This window comes from Daphnia pulex, chromosome 2 (assembly GCF_021134715.1).
Source record: "Daphnia pulex isolate KAP4 chromosome 2, ASM2113471v1".
Lineage (NCBI taxonomy): Eukaryota > Metazoa > Arthropoda > Branchiopoda > Diplostraca > Daphniidae > Daphnia > Daphnia pulex.
In genome coordinates this window covers 7,145,613-7,164,079 of record NC_060018.1, presented here as the reverse complement: position 1 = coordinate 7,164,079, position 18,467 = coordinate 7,145,613, and the positions used below count along the sequence as shown (strand labels likewise).

General features: G+C 38.6%; 3 protein-coding genes and 3 long non-coding RNA genes across 8 annotated transcripts; 4 read left to right on the top strand and 2 right to left on the bottom strand.

Annotated features, from left to right (window-relative positions):
* The first annotated feature begins 1,572 nt into the window (after nucleotides 1-1,572).
* LOC124188596 (dnaJ homolog subfamily C member 16-like) lies at nucleotides 1,573-5,657 on the top strand. The gene is made up of 15 exons (XM_046581328.1): nucleotides 1,573-1,868; nucleotides 1,991-2,057; nucleotides 2,121-2,314; nucleotides 2,376-2,662; nucleotides 2,729-2,909; nucleotides 3,007-3,208; nucleotides 3,276-3,486; nucleotides 3,544-3,743; nucleotides 3,825-3,954; nucleotides 4,030-4,072; nucleotides 4,174-4,395; nucleotides 4,470-4,576; nucleotides 4,641-4,774; nucleotides 4,851-5,003; nucleotides 5,063-5,657. Exons 1-15 carry the CDS (start codon nucleotides 1,717-1,719, stop codon nucleotides 5,213-5,215), a joined length of 2,436 nt encoding a protein of 811 aa, XP_046437284.1. The 5' UTR covers nucleotides 1,573-1,716; the 3' UTR covers nucleotides 5,216-5,657.
* On the bottom strand, nucleotides 5,268-6,408 carry LOC124188597 (MICOS complex subunit Mic10-like). Its single transcript, XM_046581329.1, has 5 exons — nucleotides 6,290-6,408; nucleotides 5,870-6,208; nucleotides 5,723-5,770; nucleotides 5,550-5,659; nucleotides 5,268-5,489 (listed from the first exon to the last, which is right to left on the bottom strand). Exons 2-5 carry the CDS (start codon nucleotides 5,946-5,948, stop codon nucleotides 5,436-5,438), a joined length of 291 nt encoding a protein of 96 aa, XP_046437285.1. The 5' UTR covers nucleotides 5,949-6,208; nucleotides 6,290-6,408; the 3' UTR covers nucleotides 5,268-5,435.
* Nucleotides 6,409-6,419: 11 nt separating this feature from the next.
* On the top strand, nucleotides 6,420-8,960 carry LOC124188598. Of its 2 annotated transcripts, none has more exons than XR_006872420.1 (7): nucleotides 6,420-7,101; nucleotides 7,166-7,521; nucleotides 7,636-7,785; nucleotides 7,848-7,949; nucleotides 8,023-8,140; nucleotides 8,205-8,461; nucleotides 8,549-8,960. It is a non-coding gene; the product is annotated as an uncharacterized LOC124188598 (long non-coding RNA). The 2 variants fall into 2 exon arrangements; XR_006872421.1 differs by having other exon boundaries at nucleotides 6,771-7,101; nucleotides 8,216-8,461.
* On the bottom strand, nucleotides 8,565-9,115 carry LOC124188599. The gene is made up of 2 exons (XR_006872422.1): nucleotides 8,992-9,115; nucleotides 8,565-8,926 (listed from the first exon to the last, which is right to left on the bottom strand). It is a non-coding gene; the product is annotated as an uncharacterized LOC124188599 (long non-coding RNA).
* A 707-nt stretch (nucleotides 9,116-9,822) lies between these two features.
* Nucleotides 9,823-12,400, top strand: LOC124188593. Of its 2 annotated transcripts, XR_006872419.1 has the most exons (4): nucleotides 9,823-9,914; nucleotides 10,158-10,387; nucleotides 11,353-11,561; nucleotides 11,844-12,400. It is a non-coding gene; the product is annotated as an uncharacterized LOC124188593 (long non-coding RNA). The 2 variants fall into 2 exon arrangements; XR_006872418.1 differs by lacking the exon at nucleotides 9,823-9,914 and having other exon boundaries at nucleotides 10,120-10,387.
* Nucleotides 12,401-13,127: 727 nt separating this feature from the next.
* On the top strand, nucleotides 13,128-18,441 carry LOC124188985. The gene is made up of 5 exons (XM_046581921.1): nucleotides 13,128-13,200; nucleotides 13,488-16,964; nucleotides 17,033-17,110; nucleotides 17,177-17,817; nucleotides 17,887-18,441. The coding sequence occupies exons 1-5, from the start codon at nucleotides 13,128-13,130 to the stop codon at nucleotides 18,439-18,441; spliced, it is 4,824 nt and encodes a 1,607-aa protein (XP_046437877.1).
* Nucleotides 18,442-18,467: the final 26 nt, after the last annotated feature.

Below are 18,467 nucleotides of genomic sequence, written 5' to 3'. Positions count from 1 at the left end.
TTTATAACACGATCTGACGGATTGTTAAGAAAACCTAGTCATTGTGTTCATCAGATATCTTAAATGAGCTTTACTATTGATCAAGCTGGGTATTGAAGAAGAGTAACAACAGAAATATCAGGAGTCTGAAAGGTTCTCTGGAGTTAAATCTGGCTGAGAGATGCCTTATTACTCGGATCTTCACCTATATACATACAAAGAATGACAATTAAATGCCATTATGCTTAGTACCTCACAATAAATCCTCTAGGACGTTCGGGGGATTCGAACTGCGGACCACTCGACACTCGACCCACTCATGGAACGATCACTTATCCGATTCAACCACAGGACCTCCATCTGTTCCACTTTTAACCGCATTCAAATATCTGGCATGTGAGATGTGACATCCAAATCCAATTGGCACTAAATAGAACAAATCGAACAAAAGCGAGGAAATGGAAATTAAAATATGTCTTCTAAACAGTTAATGCGCGTTGATATTTTTGCATTTGAACTTGGAAGATAAAAACAAACAAAAATTCAATGCGATACTTTTTTTATTGTTTTTAATTAGCGCCACCCGCTTATTTTTGAAAAATGATCTACAGCGTGCCTCTATCCTCTTCTACAATTAGTATAGTCGAATTAGGCCAAAAAAATGGTTATCCCCAAGAATATTATTTAATTTTTGTTCATGAGCATTGTTTATACATTTGTAATAAACTTCTGTGTGAAACCCCAAAGGAACATTAAAAAAATTTTGTTTAAAAATTTCCATGTTTTTAAAATCAGTGTAATTTTACTTTTTTATGCCGATAAATTATTTAAAAAATATAAAATGTGGGAAATCTTTCATTCTTCTTGTACCAATTTTTGTGCAATGCAAAGACCCGGTTTTTACTAGAGAAAACGATTTCGAAAAGGCATTATTGATGTTTCAATTAATTGTCTTGATGAGCAAGTATTAACAAAGAATTCGTCGCTAGAAAATCGTAATTTGAAGTTGATAATATAATTTTATATTTACATTATAGACGTAATAACAAAACAAATAAGCGAAGAAAAGGATCGAATATTTCTAAATATTCCCAAACTATTACGTCCTATCGTGAGTAAATGCGCCAGTAAATGCGCAAAAATAACCCGAAGGCATCCGTACGGTTCTTTGGCTCTTATCTTATTTTAATTTATATTTGGATAAAACCTTAGAATACATAGAACTAACGACTATAATTATTTGCAAATTTTTGCAAAATCTTTAATCCAAATCTAGACATAAGTACTAGTTCTCTTAAAGTCTAGTTCTCTAAGTCTGATGCAGCATGAGCAATTTTTGAGCATACCACTAGTTTAACACTTTAACTTAATGTGCTTTATTATGGTTCTGGAAGTAGAAAAAGGGAAGAAAGAACACCTACGTGAATCTTTCTACCTCCGTAAGTTACACAAAAAAAGAACCAAACAAAATACACTGCAATTTTATTATAAGCGCCATTCACGTTACAGCGTTACATATCGATCCGCATTGCGGCTTCCTTAAAAAAATGTGGAAGAGAAGAAGTTCTATGGTCAACCACTAGCGGTCGCTGATGTTCTGGATCCATAATACTCATTGTATTCATTTTGTATGGATGCAGTTCAGTTTGTAGTGTTACTCTAGCCTAAGGGCCTCATCCCTTGGAAAAAAACAAACATTAATAAGTTGATAATTTGATCAACGCGATCAAATCTGAAATGTTTTCCTTCAAGACCCTTGTGACTATTTTTTTCATTAGTGTTTTTGTGATTGCGGTTCGCTGCTGGGACCCATACGATGTGTTAGGTCTGAAAAGAGGAGCATCAACTTCAGATATCCGCAGAGCATACAAACAACATGCGAGAGAATGGTAATTTTTTCTAAAATATCTTCCCCAAGAATAAGAATTTGTTCTATTTATTGTAATATACCTATGTGTACAGAATTTATTATTAGCATGGGATGTGAATCAAATTTTTTCTTATTATTTAGGCATCCAGATAAAAATAAAAATGAAAATGCAGAATCAAAGTTTGTGGAGATTAATAAAGCATATGAGGTACTTTTACAATTTTATTTTCAATAAGTTGACAGTTTTGATGTATAGATGTTTGGGTTACAGTTATTGTCAGATCCTGCCCGAAGGAAACTTTTTGATCAAAAAGGAGTTGTTGATGATAGTCTGAACAGGAACATGAACAACCCTAATACTGGCTTTGGAGATAGAGGATCATTTTTCTCAGAACATGGTGGATTTAGATTTCAGTTTAAAATGTCTGAAATGACTGCATTTCATCAGCATAGAATTACTATGAGGTAATAAAGTACATTTGTTTTTAATATTTTATAGGAGGTGCTAACAATATTGTTTGTGTAGGGGTTATGAAAATCTAATTTCCCCACAAAGTCAGAATCAACCTTACTTGATTTTTGTCTATTCTGAATGGTGTCTGATGTGTGTTCATGTGTTGCCCATGTGGCAACGATTGGTAGAAGATTTGAATCCAATTGGAATAAACTTAGCTACAGTTCACTTTGACCAAGAAACCGAGTTAGCTCATAAACTTGGAGGGAAAAGAGGAGAACTTCCACACATTGTGCTGGTGATGGAATCCAGAATCTCATGCTACAAGGATGACGAATTTAGCACTGTCAAAGTTATAGGTATGAAAAATTTTAATCCTGAACGTGTGATGTATACAGATAATTGTTATATTCCGTAATCGACAGAATTTATCAGGAGCCGGTTTTCACGTAATCTGATAACCGCAATTAATGACCAGAATTCAGAACAGTTTTTAAGTGGATGGAAAGATAACAAAGTCCGTGTGCTGCTATTTGGAAAATTGGAACTAGTCCGTCTACGTTACTTGACTTTGGCTTTCAAGTATAGATCTCATGCCGTTTTTGGGTAAGCTCACTTTATATTACTGGAATTTTGTCTTTTGGACTTTATAATTAAATAAGAAACTTTCTTGTCATAACCACATATATTTATTCGATTGCAGTTACGCGCAGTTAAACATAGAGGCAACACAAACTCTTTCCGAAAAGTTTGATATCCCTTCAAAATTAGATTCTCTCTTACTGTTTCATGAAGACCGTGACAAACCGGCTGCCCGATTAAGTATGGCGGATTTACCTTACTCAACATTAAAAGACGTGATCGAAACCAACAAATATCTCCAGTTGCCAAGACTTTCTTCTCAAGTAGGTTTTTCAACTTTTCGACTAAAAATGAAACAAACAGAAACATTAATCTGATTTGTGCTACTAGAATATGCTCGATTCACTCTGCCCTCCCGAGAGTTCAAATGTCCGCCGACGCCTCTGTGCCATTCTTGTGACAGACGATCGAGAAGAGGATGAAGAAGCGCGAGAACAACTTCGACAGTTTACTCGCCAGTTTAAATTCAGCCGTGATCGAATTGCCTTCAGTTATGTTTTTAGGGAAAAACAAACGGAATTCCTTCGCGCACTACTAGAAGGTTTAAACAAATAGCTCGTTTGGTTTTTCTCAATAATTAAAACACTTTGGAACAAAGATGGGAAATCTCCGACTGAGACAACTACTCATGTAGTTATTGTTTGGCGTCAAGATATTCGACGTCTAAGCTATAGTTGGCTTTCGCAACCTTTTGTTTCCGGGGTAGACAATTGGAACTCTAGCATTGAATACCTTCATCGTACTTTAACTAAAATCATGGGAACTGCACAACCGTTAGCACATCAAACAGTTGTGAAGGTATAAATTTGGTTTTAAAAAAATCACATTTATTTTAATTATAGCCCCAATTGATATGCGATTTACATTTAAAACATTTAGGAACTCGTTGATGAACACGCACAAGGTATTTTTGGTCGAATCACTGCACGCCTTGTGACAGCGGCTGAAGTTCTCGGAGATCATATCACTCGTCAAGAACTTCTTGCTGTCGGCTCAGTTGTTGGAACAGGTTCGGAAAATCATATCAAATTTTTGAATTTTTCCCTTCAGTTATACTAATTTTAATTAATTTGACTCTTTCCAGTTCTCTTTATCGCGGCAGTAGGATACGTCATGACTTACCTTGTGTAATTTTTTGCATTTATCGCTATATCCAGAATTGCTGAACAAAGTTTTATTATTTCAGTTATGTTAACGAACTCTGTTTCATTTTTCCGTTGATTTTTAGGCGTTTAGAAGAAGAAACAATTCAAAAGAAAAACAAAGGGGTAATTCAAACCCCTCGACAAACTAAAACGGAATTAAAACTCCATGAACTGCGTTCTGAAACGTACAACGGAATGGTTAGACTGCTGAAACCTGGCTGTCGCACTATTGTTTTGTTGTTAAATAACCAATCAATGGACATCTTAATTCCAAAATTTCACAAAGCAGTTTGGCCTTATCGAAAGTAAAATCTTCCGGAAAATTTGCTAAAATTTGATTCTCCCACGTTTATGATTATTTTACTTTGTCATTCTTTAGAAATAAAAGCTTATTGTTCGGTTGGATGAATATCGACCGTGGCCTACAGTGGTACAGCCGACTGCTAAATTTAGCTTTGAAGAACGTCGAAGAGGATGAAGGAACTGGTAAGCCATTGTTATAAAAATGTATTTATTACCCAACATTTGTATACTAAATCAACCATGGCAGACATTACGCTAGATTCAAATCTTGTCAAGTCGAAAAACTGCGTCGGTACTGTTATTTCTCTAAACGGACACAGACGATACTTCTGTATCTATCACGCTCGTCATCCAGAATGTATTTCTGATAGTGGTGGAAAGGTAATTTATTTTTATTTTGAGCTAGATTAAACTGAAATAAACTTTTTATTTTTTTGTTTTTATTTTCTGGAAACAGAGGATGCAAAGCATGGCTCGACGTTTAACAAAATCAAACCATTCTATAAATGATCCCAGTGGGGCGTTTATGGGGTTTGATGATACGTCATTAGAAGATTCAGATAATTCAGATGTCGAAAAGGGTGATTGCATGAAATCACTTGATGATGAGGTAATTTAAAATTAATATTTTGATGAGTTGTTCGTAAATTATATTTTTTTGGTTATTAGCAACCCTTGATAGCAAACGGATTGGGATTGCAAAGTCAACGAGCTTCTACAGAATTTGTTTTAGACGGACTCTCTAATTGGTTAGATCGTCTTTTTGAAGGCACAACCCAACGCTATAGTATCAATTATTGGCCCGAATTCGGAAATTTCTAAATTATTTTAGTTAAAAGTCATTTGGTGTTTTATTTGCTTGTCTCCTAGTCAATAATATTACAAATGTATTGTATTGAATCTTTTCCTTTTACCACTTTTGCCACAACACATTTTCCTTACTAATTGCATTTCTAATCACATTACATTAATACAGGTTAAATCAGGAACTACAACACCATGTATTTCCATGATGAAACTAATCAATAAATCTGTGAGAAAATTAAACAAGAATTTCAGAAGATGAATCCTTTACATTAGCTGTTGTCCCCATAACCTATACAGGAAATTTGTTTATAGCTGATGTGCATTAAGATTTTGCATTAAGATTTTGTACCTTGATTTGATCAGCCTTAACCATAAAAGGGACATTAAACTTGTATTGGCAGTTAGAAGCACCCATTCCTGCTCCAACTCCAACTCCAAAAACAACAGGCCATGATTTCCCTTTTAAAGAATAAAGCAACATTCAGTAAAGTAAATTAACCTAGCACTAAAAGGTTTGCTTACGCTTAAACAAAAACAATGAGAACAGCACACCAGTGGCCATTCCTCCTCCTATTTTAAAAGCAATATCAAATGTGGTTTTTTTAGAGGTGGGATGAATTGTGTTGAATAAAAACAAAGTTAAGCATAGAATTATCCAACTTATAATACCGATTTTGATTATTGTATCAGCAACACACGAGTCAAATGTTTTTGCAAGAGCATCTTCCGAGTTCGCAGAAGGAGCCATGTTTTATTGGCACTTTGTAGAACTACGATTATTTCAGCAGAAAGGATGTGATTGTGAATTCGAGTGAAAGCGATAGTGGGTAAAAAACAGTTATTAGAATAAGAAACGAATTGTGCTGTATAATTTTCGATGATCTGAGATATCGTCTTCTGCTTCGATCACAGACTAATAGAGGCTAACCGAAAAAGAGAATGGTCAATGGAGCCTGTGAGAAGTACTGCAGTGCTGCTTTCTTGTGCGTACGCGGTAACGGTTGGAAACTGCGATTTTTGGCCCAAAAAATTAATGATTAAAAAAATTCTGAACAACATGACTTGACTTGCAACTTTTGACCAACTCACCAAATTATAATAATTTTTAAAAATGTTGAACTAGTTACTTTGCTAGTTACTTGTAACTTGTTAGTTGTTACTGAATATACTGATTAGCATAGCCTACTTTAGTAAGTCGCTAGTCGCTACACCTACAGTCACACTAGTACAACAATCGTCTGCTAGCCTAGCTAGTAGCTACTCTAGCTACGTGATGAGCTAAGTGATGAGCACAATTAGTGGATTAAAGTTATATTTTAACCTAGAACAAATTGCAAGAATTGATTTTTTTAATGAGCTTTATTACTATCAAGGTAATAAATACTTGTTAAAAACCCCCCGAAGAAATGATTATATTTACTATTAAAAATATTGAATTTAAATTAAAAATTAGTTAATTAATAGTTCAATGAAATTTTTAATTTAAATTCAATATTTTTAATAGTAAATATAATTATTTCTTCGGGGGTTTTAAACAAGTATTTATTACCTTGATAGTAATAAAGTTCATTAAAAAATCAATTCTTGCAATTTGTTCTAGGTTAACATAGCCTTTTGGCATAACTTTACTCCACTAAATTGTCTTGACCCAACTCGTATAAAAGTGAGAAAGGCTCTCAGTAAAGCATTGTGGGACAGAAGCCGCAGTGATGTTTCTCTTCAAGTCCACACTGCAGTGGAAAGCAATCAACTTGCCATGGATGTTGAGCACTCTATTTTCTCGTGCACCTTTCTGGATTGCCCAAGGTACAAGACTAAGTATCGACAACTGTACTTCAGCATTAGAGATCTCAGCAACAGACTCTACAGGAAAATATTATTGTAACGATCCCTCCCTTTTGGTAATTTGTACCTAACCATCAAATTAAATCAAATGATTAAAATTAATGGTTTCAAATTTTACAGATGAATTGGTCATGCTACCAATTGGGAGTTGGCTAACGAAGCAACGAAAGATTGGAGGAAGCTCTTAGTCAAACACCGACTCGATTCTATTCGAATGAACGAAGTTACCAAGATGAACAGCCATGAAGTGTGTTTTGTTAAAACAGTCGAAGGGGCACGTGTTCCCCGACCGTTGTGACTTCGACGTCGGTAACTGGTAACTGGTTTCGCTTATTTTCTTTTGCACAATTATTATCCGATTTAAAAGGGCCGAAATTTGCCGAAAAGAAGAAGAATGCCATAAAATTCCGTCTAAACGCATCTCACGATCCACCGGACTACGAACAAAATGCGTGGAAGGCTCTTCGAATCAACAGGTTAGCAAACTAAAACATAAGATTGGAAATTCCTTAAGAATTTAATAACCTCAATAACATTTTTCTTGTAATTTAAGAAAGGATTAACAAGCTGCTATCATTATTATTTTACAGGTGGTTCTGGAATCGCCGATTACACCACGCAGTGATTACTCGCGTCTAATAAACTGCAGATTTCTGCATTGAGAACGGAATTGCAAAGGCGCCCGCAAGACGACCATCTTTTAAATTGGATGGTTTGGCGAGAAAGAGAGCCAACTTCTGGTGATTTTTTTTTAAATTATCTTACTTCAACACGAAATAATATTTTTTCTTGTACCAAATAGGCGGCTTTTTGGTTGATTTGGGTGAAGGAAAACGTTCCCTCCTGACGTCTTTGATAAGCCATAACAGGAGCACTTTGATAATTTGTGCTGAAAATTCTCTTGGTAAGTATCTTCTACAGTAATTTGCTTGTTACTTGAAAATATGATATAATATAAAATATGATACATATTTTAGGTGAATGGATCGAAACTATGCGCCGTTCTGGACTTAGCGTGGCTAAATATTTTGGAGTAAATCGACGATTTTGATCTCCACTCTTCACGAATTTGAAGTCGTAGCGACTACATTTAAGGTAAACTACTTCAGATTATTCATTGATAAGTACAATTTGTTACCAATGTTTAAATTTTTTTCAGAATTTTAATAGATATTAATGCACGAAGTTAATTTACTTTCTGGATCAGCGCCTGAGCTACAGTATAACTCGATTTTAATCCAAACTGAGTTTCAGTGCATTGTTATTGATGGGCTAGGGGATCCTGTCTTCCTTCAAAAACTACTTAAATTGCGTGCCGCTCGGCGATGGGTTATCGCTGGAGACCTCATTGACAGTCACGTGAAGCTACACTCGCACTTGCGAGCCCTATGTGCTTCGCCTTTTGACGAAAAAGAGGTATATATGTTTCCTTATTCGGTACTCAGTTCGAGATTTTCGTTCCTAAATTAATTCATTATTATTTTTCTTTGTTTGTTTTTTTAGTTTTTGAATATTTGGATAAATAACAAAGACGGAGAAGCCAAAGCTCGCGTGGATCTTCTCATGCAAGTTTTACAATTACGTGTTTCAGCACCCCTCCCGCTTAGATTGGTCTCGATTATGAGTAACGGTAATGGCCAAATGGCAAACAAGCAAGATTTTTCTATTTTTAACTTACTCTCAGAGTGGCATTCTAAGTAGCAAATTTGTCAATTGATGTTAAAAATTTAACGTAACTTAAACTTAGGGGATAATTTACTTGACTGTTGATTCCCTTATTTTTCCCCGGATAAGATTGTTGTATTTGTTTGGCTTCTGAACTTCTTTGCACTTGACCAAATCCCAGAATTGTCAATTGTAAAAAGCTAAATTCGGCTGTTGCTATGATAAATGAAATAAAAATGTGTCAAGAAAATTGTTCCTGCTAGCTTATAATTTTGCAACACCTGCTCTCTCGCTCCTCCTTCCGTCAAACTCAAAATCAAAAGAACTTATAACTGGAAATTTATCCCAAAAATGCGACCCGGAACTATGACGGAAGATCTTCCCCTTCAAAACACACACCAAAAAAACAACAAATTCTGGAAGAAAAATGTCAAAAAGTTTCAAAGCGCCTCTAGCGGGTGTGTTTTTATTACTTATTTTTGTTTATTCTAGTTTAATGAATTTTCAAATTCACTTTTAGTATTTTAAAATTCATATTTAATATTTTAAAATAGAATAAACAAAAATAAGTAATAAAAAATACATTTGATTTGATTTTTTGGCGCAAATTTCAAAAAATTGTGATTTTCAATCACAAATTAAACATATAAATAATTGCCTAATCTTCATGAATTAGGTATTAAAGGATAGGGAATGAAATAAAGCTTAAATGAAATCAATTTCTGGCCTCATTGATCAATAATTTTATATGATTAAGAACGAAAAACCACTATTTTTTCTATACCCCGAGAGGGGATAAGCCCCCAACACTAGCGAACCTGGCGGGGAATCTTGGGACCCTTTACTTAACACCCGCCGGTCTTGGGGAAATGGGGATAGCCTAGAGTATACCTTTCCTATTATATCGTGTTTGGAGTTTTGACATTCAGATTCATAGCCAGTGGCCGGGGACTTTCAGGCCCTGGCCTGAATTTCGAGGCCTCGAGGGTGGAGTAGTCTCCAATTGAAATTGATAGTTCAAACATAGACTACGTCACTACGAAGTAAAGACGGAGATCGGCTCCATAAGCCTGAGAGGAATCGTCCAAAGCGATGCTTCTGCATGCCGGTAGGGGTCAGGTCGTACGGAGTTACGGACTAGGCTGGTGATATTCGTATTCCTGTTTCCCTACTGTTTACGTGCTTCACACACACGCATTTTCAGGTATATACGGGTATATATAATTCATATGGATTTTTCGATTTGATTCCATAATTTTGTATAGTCCTTCCCCGTGCCCCATGAATTTTTACTTAATTTTACTTCAAAATTCGGGTGTATAAAAAAAGGTTTTATGTGACCCCCTTTTCCGTATGAAAAGAGCCCTCACAACAGTGTTGCAAGATTAAATATTTGATTTTTAAAAGAAATCGTGGAGTTAATGAGTAACACAGACATTCTATTTAGATTTCTAGAGCCACTCCACTAGTCACTAGGCTGTAGGCGCGGATAGAACAGACGAACAGACCAGGTCCTTCCTTGACAGAAAATTTGGAGAAGGTTAGCGACGTAATTTCACGAACTTGGAGCACAATTTTCAAAGTCAAAGTGTAGCCGAACGTGTAACGCGTCACACCCACGGAGAACTGTGTTTCGCTGTACAAAGAATCAACGTGAAATTAATCCTACGGTAGTCGGTAAGCACATTTAAACTTTATTGTTGTATTGCCAAATTAATGTGAAATTGTGAATCATTCTTGAAAATCGATAGGGTGCTGTTGCATTTGAACGAAGTCGACAAGAAACTCTTGCCTTTTTCATGCCGCGTGATAGCTTCTATTTAAAAGTAAATTTTCAATGCTATTTCACTGGTTGCCATAATGCTATCAATAGTATTCAAATGTGGTTCAAAACTTCAAAGTATGCTACTTAGTATCGCCATGATCTCGACTAGTTATCACTTAATCCCGGGCTAAATTTTTTTCTCTAATCCGCACTTCGTGCGGTGCCTGTGATGTCACACGAGTAAAGTTAAGTATAAATTAAAAAAAAAGAAATGCACGTCAACACAGAAACACACTTGACAGGCGAAAAGTGTTTCTGATGTTTTTCCAACTCGCATTTGTTTACCTCATAAAGATTTGTGTGTTTATCTGTGCTGCTGACTTATGAACTGCGATTCTCTACTTTCTATTCACGTGCGTGTTTAACCGATAGGGAAATGTTGTGCTTTCGTAGAATGCCAAAAACTAAAAAGATAATTAAAAAACAAGCATATCAAACAAATTTGATGAAAGATTTATATCGAGAAAAGAATGCAGCAAATAAAATTAAAACAGTTTTATAACAAAGTGTCGTGATCGTAAAAAAGTCTTCTTAGGGACAATTTCCTGTGTCACCATATGCCAACGGCATCCGTTTGGCCGTTTCTTTCTATAAGCTAGGCCAAAAACTAAGCGGACTAAACGGAAAGACTACCATCCTCCATTCCGTGCAAGGCAAAAGGGGTGATGCTTGAGTTGTTCAAAAACATGCTTTACGCACCAGGTTGCTGCGGGAAAACTGCTTAATCAAATTTTTCACTTTTTTGTTCATAATCATAAGTAGCCTTTCTTGACAGAATGTGAATTATTTCCGATTTTTTTTTTGTGAAACTTTTCAGTGCCTTAATGAATTGCTTCCCCCCCCCCTTTAATGACACTGACAAATCGGCGTCTCAAGGTTACCGATACTGTCGAACAGCGTTGAATGGGACACCAGTGGAGCATTGAACAACAAAATAGCTGGCCAGCAAGCAAGTTCATCTCGCCAACCCTTTTTGGAGTGGCTATCGCGTAAAACCCGAGATGGAAGTCAAGTGTAGACTTTTAGGTAACACGATAGCACAATGTATGAATATAAAATCACTTGCTTTGCTTTTTCTTTATTTGGTTTCAAATGCAGCTAAATTGTATAGCAACTCAATGGTAATTCGAAAATAACTTTTTATTTGAAATTGACTCGCATTTACAATAATTTTTGAATATGACGTACGTTTTTTTCAATTTTCGATATACATTTATAAGCAGAATAATAGAATGATCGTTCTTTTACTCTGTTATCAGTGTTTAATTTGCTTATAACTATTTATATTTGACATTTATTCATTTTTAGAAATCCCGGGAAAAGCTACTATCCTTGTTGGTCGCCATCGCATAGAAATCGACCCTCGAGTCATTTATAGAACTAACGCCGATGCTTTGCGTGCATTTTTGGAGAAACAATGCGCCGGATTTACGTCGAACCAACCCAACGGCGACTTGACAGTAGATGAGTCGCTCATTCTGAGTCTCGTCCAGCATTATATACTTCTTGTTATTGGCTCAAGAGCCTGGACTATGCGTCACTATCCGTTATCAGCGGGCTCGATTGGCTTGACGAATCAACTTGGAACAAGTTTCGAGCAACACTTGATTTGTCAGACATCATTACCACCAGTCACGTAGGCGAGTTATGGGGAAAATTTCATCGCCTTTGGGTTCAGCAACCCTCGAAAACTTCTGATATTCAAATCATCTGCTTCGGTTTTGATGAAGGCTCCGAGGGGGCGGAAACTCAAAAAAGTTAAAAAAAATTACCCAAAAAGTAAAAGGTAAAGCGCCAAAAGAAATTTGTTGGCGCGAAATGACAAAACATAAGATAGGGAAGAAAAATCGGAAAAAAAGAAAAAAAACAAGGAAAAAAGCAAATTTTTCTCTATTTGCTGACAAAAAGAAAAAAACCCAAACATTTCGGTTAAAAACCAGGGGGAAAACTAAAAACTTATCCATGCTTAAGGGTATTTCGATTAACGCGACACCTAGAACAATTCGTCGCAGTTCATTAAGTCACATCGCTACTTGTGTGTACCGATGGTGGCCGACAGCAGATGGAGTGAAGGATGTCCTGTCCTATCCTCGTTTCGAGTGCCTTTTCATGGCCCTTTTAAACAGCCGCCAAAACCAACACGTGTGGGAAATGCCGTCGATGGCGTTGCTATCGATGATGACGAAAAAGATTTGAAAAAACTAGGTTGATAACTATTATTTGATCTAAACCAACCATCAATTCCTTTAAAAATTGGTTTTCCTGTAATTAATAGATTTGCGAGTGTCCGGCAAGGAAAAGTATTGCTTTAATAAGCAGCTAGTTAAGAAACTCTTAAGAATTAAAAAAAAAAGAAATTTTTTTTTTTTAAATCCGACCTCGATTGCTGATTGTGAACCTCTTGACGAGAGCGATGAAATCGCCATGGACACACCCAAGTTGTTTCCAAACAGACAATCTGTTTGTTTTTTAGAGGGAATTGTGTGGAAAACAGCAGCGACTGTAAGTGGGTAAAGGTGTAAGTGACGTAGCCTATATGGAAAGGGAAAACAGGAACCTGACGGGTAAATTGACAAAAAAAAATTCGATAATATGGCTATTATTCCTGCAAATACTATATGTACTTGTCCCATCCCTAAATTTATTCAGCTGTCGGATGAAGACTGTTAGGGTTTGATGCAGAGGTCGTGATACTCGTGAATCAATTGTCCCGCTTCTGTAAATTTGAAGAATAAATATCTGACAACTCCGCTATACAACCACCTCCAGCAAAACAAGCAATTTATTTCGCTAGAAAAGTTAAAAAACACAAGAAAACCGGGAAAAGAAAATAACCTACGCATAAGCGAAAAACCTTGGTTTTGTTCGGTTTAGTTGTGCTATATGTCAAATGGCGCGGAAAACTTAACAAAAACAACAAAAAACTCTCACCTTAAAAAAACTTTTTTTGAGTTTCCGCCCCCTCGCAACGCATCCACCAAATCGACAGACGCGCCGCTGAAGAACTCAAACTGTTGGAAAAATTAGCTTGGAATCAATTGCTGCTCGATCTGGCCAATCCCGCCTTTGTTCCCGACTACAACTTGGCTTGCCAGCGTAGAAATCACGAAATTTACAAAGAAAGGAATGCTTCTTTGTTGGCTGTCAAGGTTTTCGATCTGATACATCCTCCGTCGACTGCCAATCGAGAGAAGCGAATCATGTTACAGAATTACTTGAATAGCCAGTCGAATAAGAATGAAGTGATGCAAAAGCTGCTCTCGGCTTTGGACAAATTTATAGGACGAGAAATCAGTAATGGAATTACACGCAATCACGTCTTAACCATTGACGGAGAAGCGAGCGTCGTATTGAAGAAAATTGCATCATCAGTAAAACTCGGTGGTTGCAGAAAAATCGTCATCAAAGCGGAACGGGTTATCTATTTGGATTGCGACTGGAAAGTGCCCGGTATCAGCGTGACCCTCACAGCTCCGCTTATTCACGTCTGTTCACCTGGCGTGGGGACGTGGACCATAGACACGTCGGGTCGCAACGGTACAGAGCACGAGCATCTGAAAGCGGACGACGGAAATGGAAAGGGAGGAAGCGGAAACCATGGACTAGCGGGCCAAGATGGTGAGGACGCCGGCAACGTCAACATTTGCTGTCAAGATTTCAAAGGCTTTTTGAAGATTGTGGCTCGGGGTGGAAAAGGAGCCGACGGCCAGGACGGCGGAACCGGCCAACCCGGTTCTAAAGGGTACGACGGGCGTGATGGTGTGACTCCCAGTGATCAAAAATTAGGGAAAAATTGGTATACATTGGGTGATGTACGTGGCATCACAGAAAGAGTGTACAGTGACAGTGGATTGCCCGGGAAACGAGGTGGTGATGGTGGATCTGGCGGCAACGGCGGCAAGGGTGGACTAGGTGGGCTCAGCGGACAGGTGCAATTTGTTTCGTCCCATCATCGATCGACCGATTCATCTAAATTTATCCTACAAGATTGCACCAGTGGAAAAGACGGCAAGAATGGCCAACCGGGCCACGGTGCTGCGGGAGGATCGGGCGGCAAAGACGGACTAGACGCGTTTTTGTATTTCGAGCCAAACGATAATCGGCCATACTTTTGGAATACGGGATATTGGCGAAGTCACATGGGTTCCAGAACCGATCTGGAAATCGTCAGGTGGGATGGGGATGGGTGCAATATAGGACACAAGATTCGTAGTAGTTCTTCAAGAAGGAATCAAGCTACGGAAGGCAAACGTGGCACTGAAGGCCAAAAAGCCGCATGTCAGCAACAGAGACAACGCTCTTCTAATGCCACTACTCATCAAACCGCTTCACAATTTCACAGTCATCATCAAACAGGAAGCGACGAATACGAACGTGAAAGAAAAAGACAAGCGGAGGCGAGACGTCACGACGAGCGGGAGAAAGCAAATGAAAGGGAATCTATCAACCGAATGTCGAGAGAGGTAGTAGGAGAGCGGAATGCCGTTTCACGTCACGAAGGAGCGCTGGCCGCCGATCGCCAACGACTCGAGCGGATGGACGAAATCCGCCAGCGCGTTCAAGCCAAAATTCAAGAAACATTTGAGCAGCGCATCGCTCATCAGTCAGTTGTCGGCCAAAGAATAACGAGGCAGATGAAACTGAATTTTGAGGACGAAAACCTTCTTGGCCTTCCTGCTTCCAGGATCCCAACTAATTTTGCGAGCGACGTACGATCCGGCCGTTCGGTATACGGAGAATCGACAGCGGCATTGCGTTGCTTGGCTGAAATCGATGCATTGGTCATGTCCATTATGATGAGCAAAGGAGACGACAGTAATTTGCTGACGCTGAAAATCCCTCAGGCAGTTCAATCGCTGGTCCTCAAATTAAAGTTCGATAAACACGAAAAGGAATGGGAGTCCATTGAGAAAATTGTCAGCAAAGTTTCGAGCCATCCGCTAAAATTGGCCGATTCTTTGGAGTTTATTGCATCGCATCTTCCGTTGATAATTTCGCTTGCCGACCAGTCGCCTGCGAGTTGTAATTTGATCGAAATTCTACTCGCATTTCTGGCGTCAACTGGCCAAGAAGCAGCGGAGAAGAACGCCATTCGGGTTTTGCACGAATTCCACCAGCGCCCCATCCCAGTTCAACAAGTCATCGTCTTACTTGGTTGCATATCGGACTGGACCCAGCAAAGTCAAATTTTACTGGGCCTCTTTTTGGACAAGTGGATCCTTACCAACTTAACTAAAACAATTTTTGGAGCTATTGGCAATAAAGAACTCCGTCAACCAAGGGCCAGTCTCTTCACCGAAGTTTGGCTGCAATGCTCACCGATGTCGAAATGGACCAAGTCTGCTGCACCTTCATCGGACGCCGAAAATGAGTGGTTGAAGCATGTCGATCAATTCGTGAGCGAGCTTTCGAAAGCTTTGGATCATGAGAATAGCATCGCCATGGTCGACAAGTTGTTGCTGCCCTTTGCTCGGGATCGGCTCGGAATACCCCAGGACATATCTAAGATTGACGTCAAAGACAGATGGCAACTAGTTTTCATCATCGATCACATGTCACCGGAAGTCGACGAGATGGACGCGATCGGTCGGTGGGCGCGCAAAAATTGCGATCGCCACTTGATGGCGCTTGTCGAACGGGCATTCAGCGAAAGATTCGTAGCGCCAATTTGGTCGCAAATGCAGTTGCTTTTGAGTGAAAAATGGACCAAAGATGGGAAAGTAAACGAGGATGTTGGAGAGGCGATCCGTCAACTGAAAACGTCTATCCAATCTTCATTCACCAGTTTATCTTTTAAGGAACGACTGCAGTTGGGACGCGCTTTGAAGGAAAAACTGGATGGTGCCGATAAGAAACCAAGACAATTTCTGGATTGGATCAAACCACTATCGGAAAAAGTTGAAGCGTCAACTGCAGAGTTGTTTGTATCGAGAAAAAATGATGCTCGCCAAGAAGTGGAAATCATTTCTTCCTTGCTGGCTGATTCAAAGAAATTTGAAAAGAAGAACGTGATTCTGGAATTGCACTTTCGCCTGAGTCATCTTTCTGCATCATTCGAACCGAGTCAAATCGTAGAAGTGGCTAGTATTTTGTTCAACAAGTCGGCCGATCGCCCCATCACCGACCATTTCAACAGTTACCATTGGCACTGCTTCCGGTCGACGTTCCTTGAAAAATGGAGTAACTATTTCTTCTTGCGTTGGAGTAAATGCAATGAACAGACAGAACATCTTCGTAACGTGATCGCCGAGAGAAATCCCGAGGACGACGATCGGAGTTTGAACTCTTTGGAGTTGGCTCTTGAACGATATTTGCTTTTCACAGCTGGTCTGCCACCGCTCGAAGCCGTCCAAAAATGGCTTCAACTCCCGAAACAGTCTAAACCCCAAGATCGCTTCGAATTCATTGCAAACGATCTCAAGCAAGCGGGTGAGTGCAATTTATTTGAAAGAAGTAAAATTATTGTATGTTTCACTTGTGTTTTTATTGTTATGCAGTCAAAGCGATAGCATCGACAATTACTCCAATAATAAACCAACTCTATTCAAATGAATTATTGTGCATGACAAAGAAAGGTAATTTATATTGTAAGTTCGCCGGAGCGTTAGCATTATTATATTAATTTCTTTTGTAAAATTCAGGAAAATATGTCGGCGAAGACATCGTCGCCTTGACGGATGTTTTGTTTGAAATAATTTCGGTAGCGACAGTTCCATTTTTCGATGACGCGGAATCAGTTCGATCGCTACTCGTCGTGATCGAGGTAGCTCAATTGATGATGGAATTGATTACTGACGACGCCAAAAATACCAGCAGTCAGCTGATATCGTCAGCTAAGCTTGGAGAATGGAAGAAGAAATTGGTTCAATGGAAAGTCCTAGATAGCGAAGCGCAATCTATGGTACACTTTGCTGTCAAAGAATTAGTCAAAACCGCCGAATCAAAGTCGTCAAGTGAGGACGACTGCAGCAGAGAAATCTACGATCGGATGGCCGTCCGTCGTCGAAACATGTTACACGCGTTCAATCAAGCGCTTTCCTGGTTGGAGATGTTTGTTGGTTATTTGGCCAATTCTAGGTTCGGTATCGACACGCTCACGGTTATCAAAGCGACTATTGCATCTAGCCAATTTCTCAGTTGCAATGGATTGAAAAACGAAAAAACATCTCTACTCCGAGCAGCAATCGACATTTTCGTGGCGTGTACTTCAATCCCAAATAATCTGTCCGAAATCAGTTGGAGCTCCTTTTTTGACGCCATTTTAAACCTTAACATCAGTGAGGTACATAGTAGTACGCTTATTTCCATTTTCAAGTATTCTCTCATTTTCTTTTCAAAATACGTGGAATAGAAGCCAATAGGGTTGATTACGACACTGGCGAATTTCGTCGGCGGACAGCTGAGCAGCGACCGAAAACGAGCAACTTGGTTTATGGCTAGACGTTGGGTCCTTTTACTTGATGATTTGATTAATCACACGAGAAGGATTCATGATACATCTCCTACTGCAGCAGATGGACAAAATATAAACCACTGGAAAGAAATGATGGGAATCCAGCAAGTGTTGGTCGATTATTGCAGCGCCTGCTACGTGACCAAGTTGTTGGCCGATTCTAAAAAATGTCCAAACAAGAAGGTGGACTTGAACCTTGTTTGCTTCACATTTAAAAACTTCGTTGACCGCTGGACTAATATCGTCCGATTTGTGCGACCAAATAACAAAACTGCCAGCAGTCGAGTGGAGAGCGAAACCGAATTTATGATAGATCAACTGGAAACTCGGCAACTTGTACTCATGGGATTGATTCAACTAGGCCAATCAGATTCCTTCTATTGGGATGAAAAAACTGCTAACCATGTTCTAAATGGTTTCTTGATTCCAGGTAATTTCAAAGCAAAATTTTAAAAATTATTTTTAATTAACCAAGCGAA

Coding starts and splice junctions, on each gene's coding strand:
- LOC124188596 (XM_046581328.1), top strand. CDS start 1,717: ATGTTTTCCTTCAAGACCCTTGTGACTATTTTTTTCATTAGTGTTTTT. Junction 2,315..2,375: donor CAGCATAGAATTACTATGAG/GTAATAAAGTAC, acceptor TTGTTTGTGTAG/GGGTTATGAAAATCTAATTT. Junction 3,955..4,029: donor CGGCTCAGTTGTTGGAACAG/GTTCGGAAAATC, acceptor GACTCTTTCCAG/TTCTCTTTATCGCGGCAGTA.
- LOC124188597 (XM_046581329.1), bottom strand. CDS start 5,948: ATGGCTCCTTCTGCGAACTCGGAAGATGCTCTTGCAAAAACATTTGAC. Junction 5,660..5,722: donor CTCATTGTTTTTGTTTAAGC/GTAAGCAAACCT, acceptor ATTCTTTAAAAG/GGAAATCATGGCCTGTTGTT. Junction 5,490..5,549: donor TTAAGGCTGATCAAATCAAG/GTACAAAATCTT, acceptor TTTCCTGTATAG/GTTATGGGGACAACAGCTAA.
- LOC124188985 (XM_046581921.1), top strand. CDS start 13,128: ATGGCTATTATTCCTGCAAATACTATATGTACTTGTCCCATCCCTAAA. Junction 17,111..17,176: donor ATTGTGCATGACAAAGAAAG/GTAATTTATATT, acceptor TGTAAAATTCAG/GAAAATATGTCGGCGAAGAC. Junction 17,818..17,886: donor TAAACCTTAACATCAGTGAG/GTACATAGTAGT, acceptor TACGTGGAATAG/AAGCCAATAGGGTTGATTAC.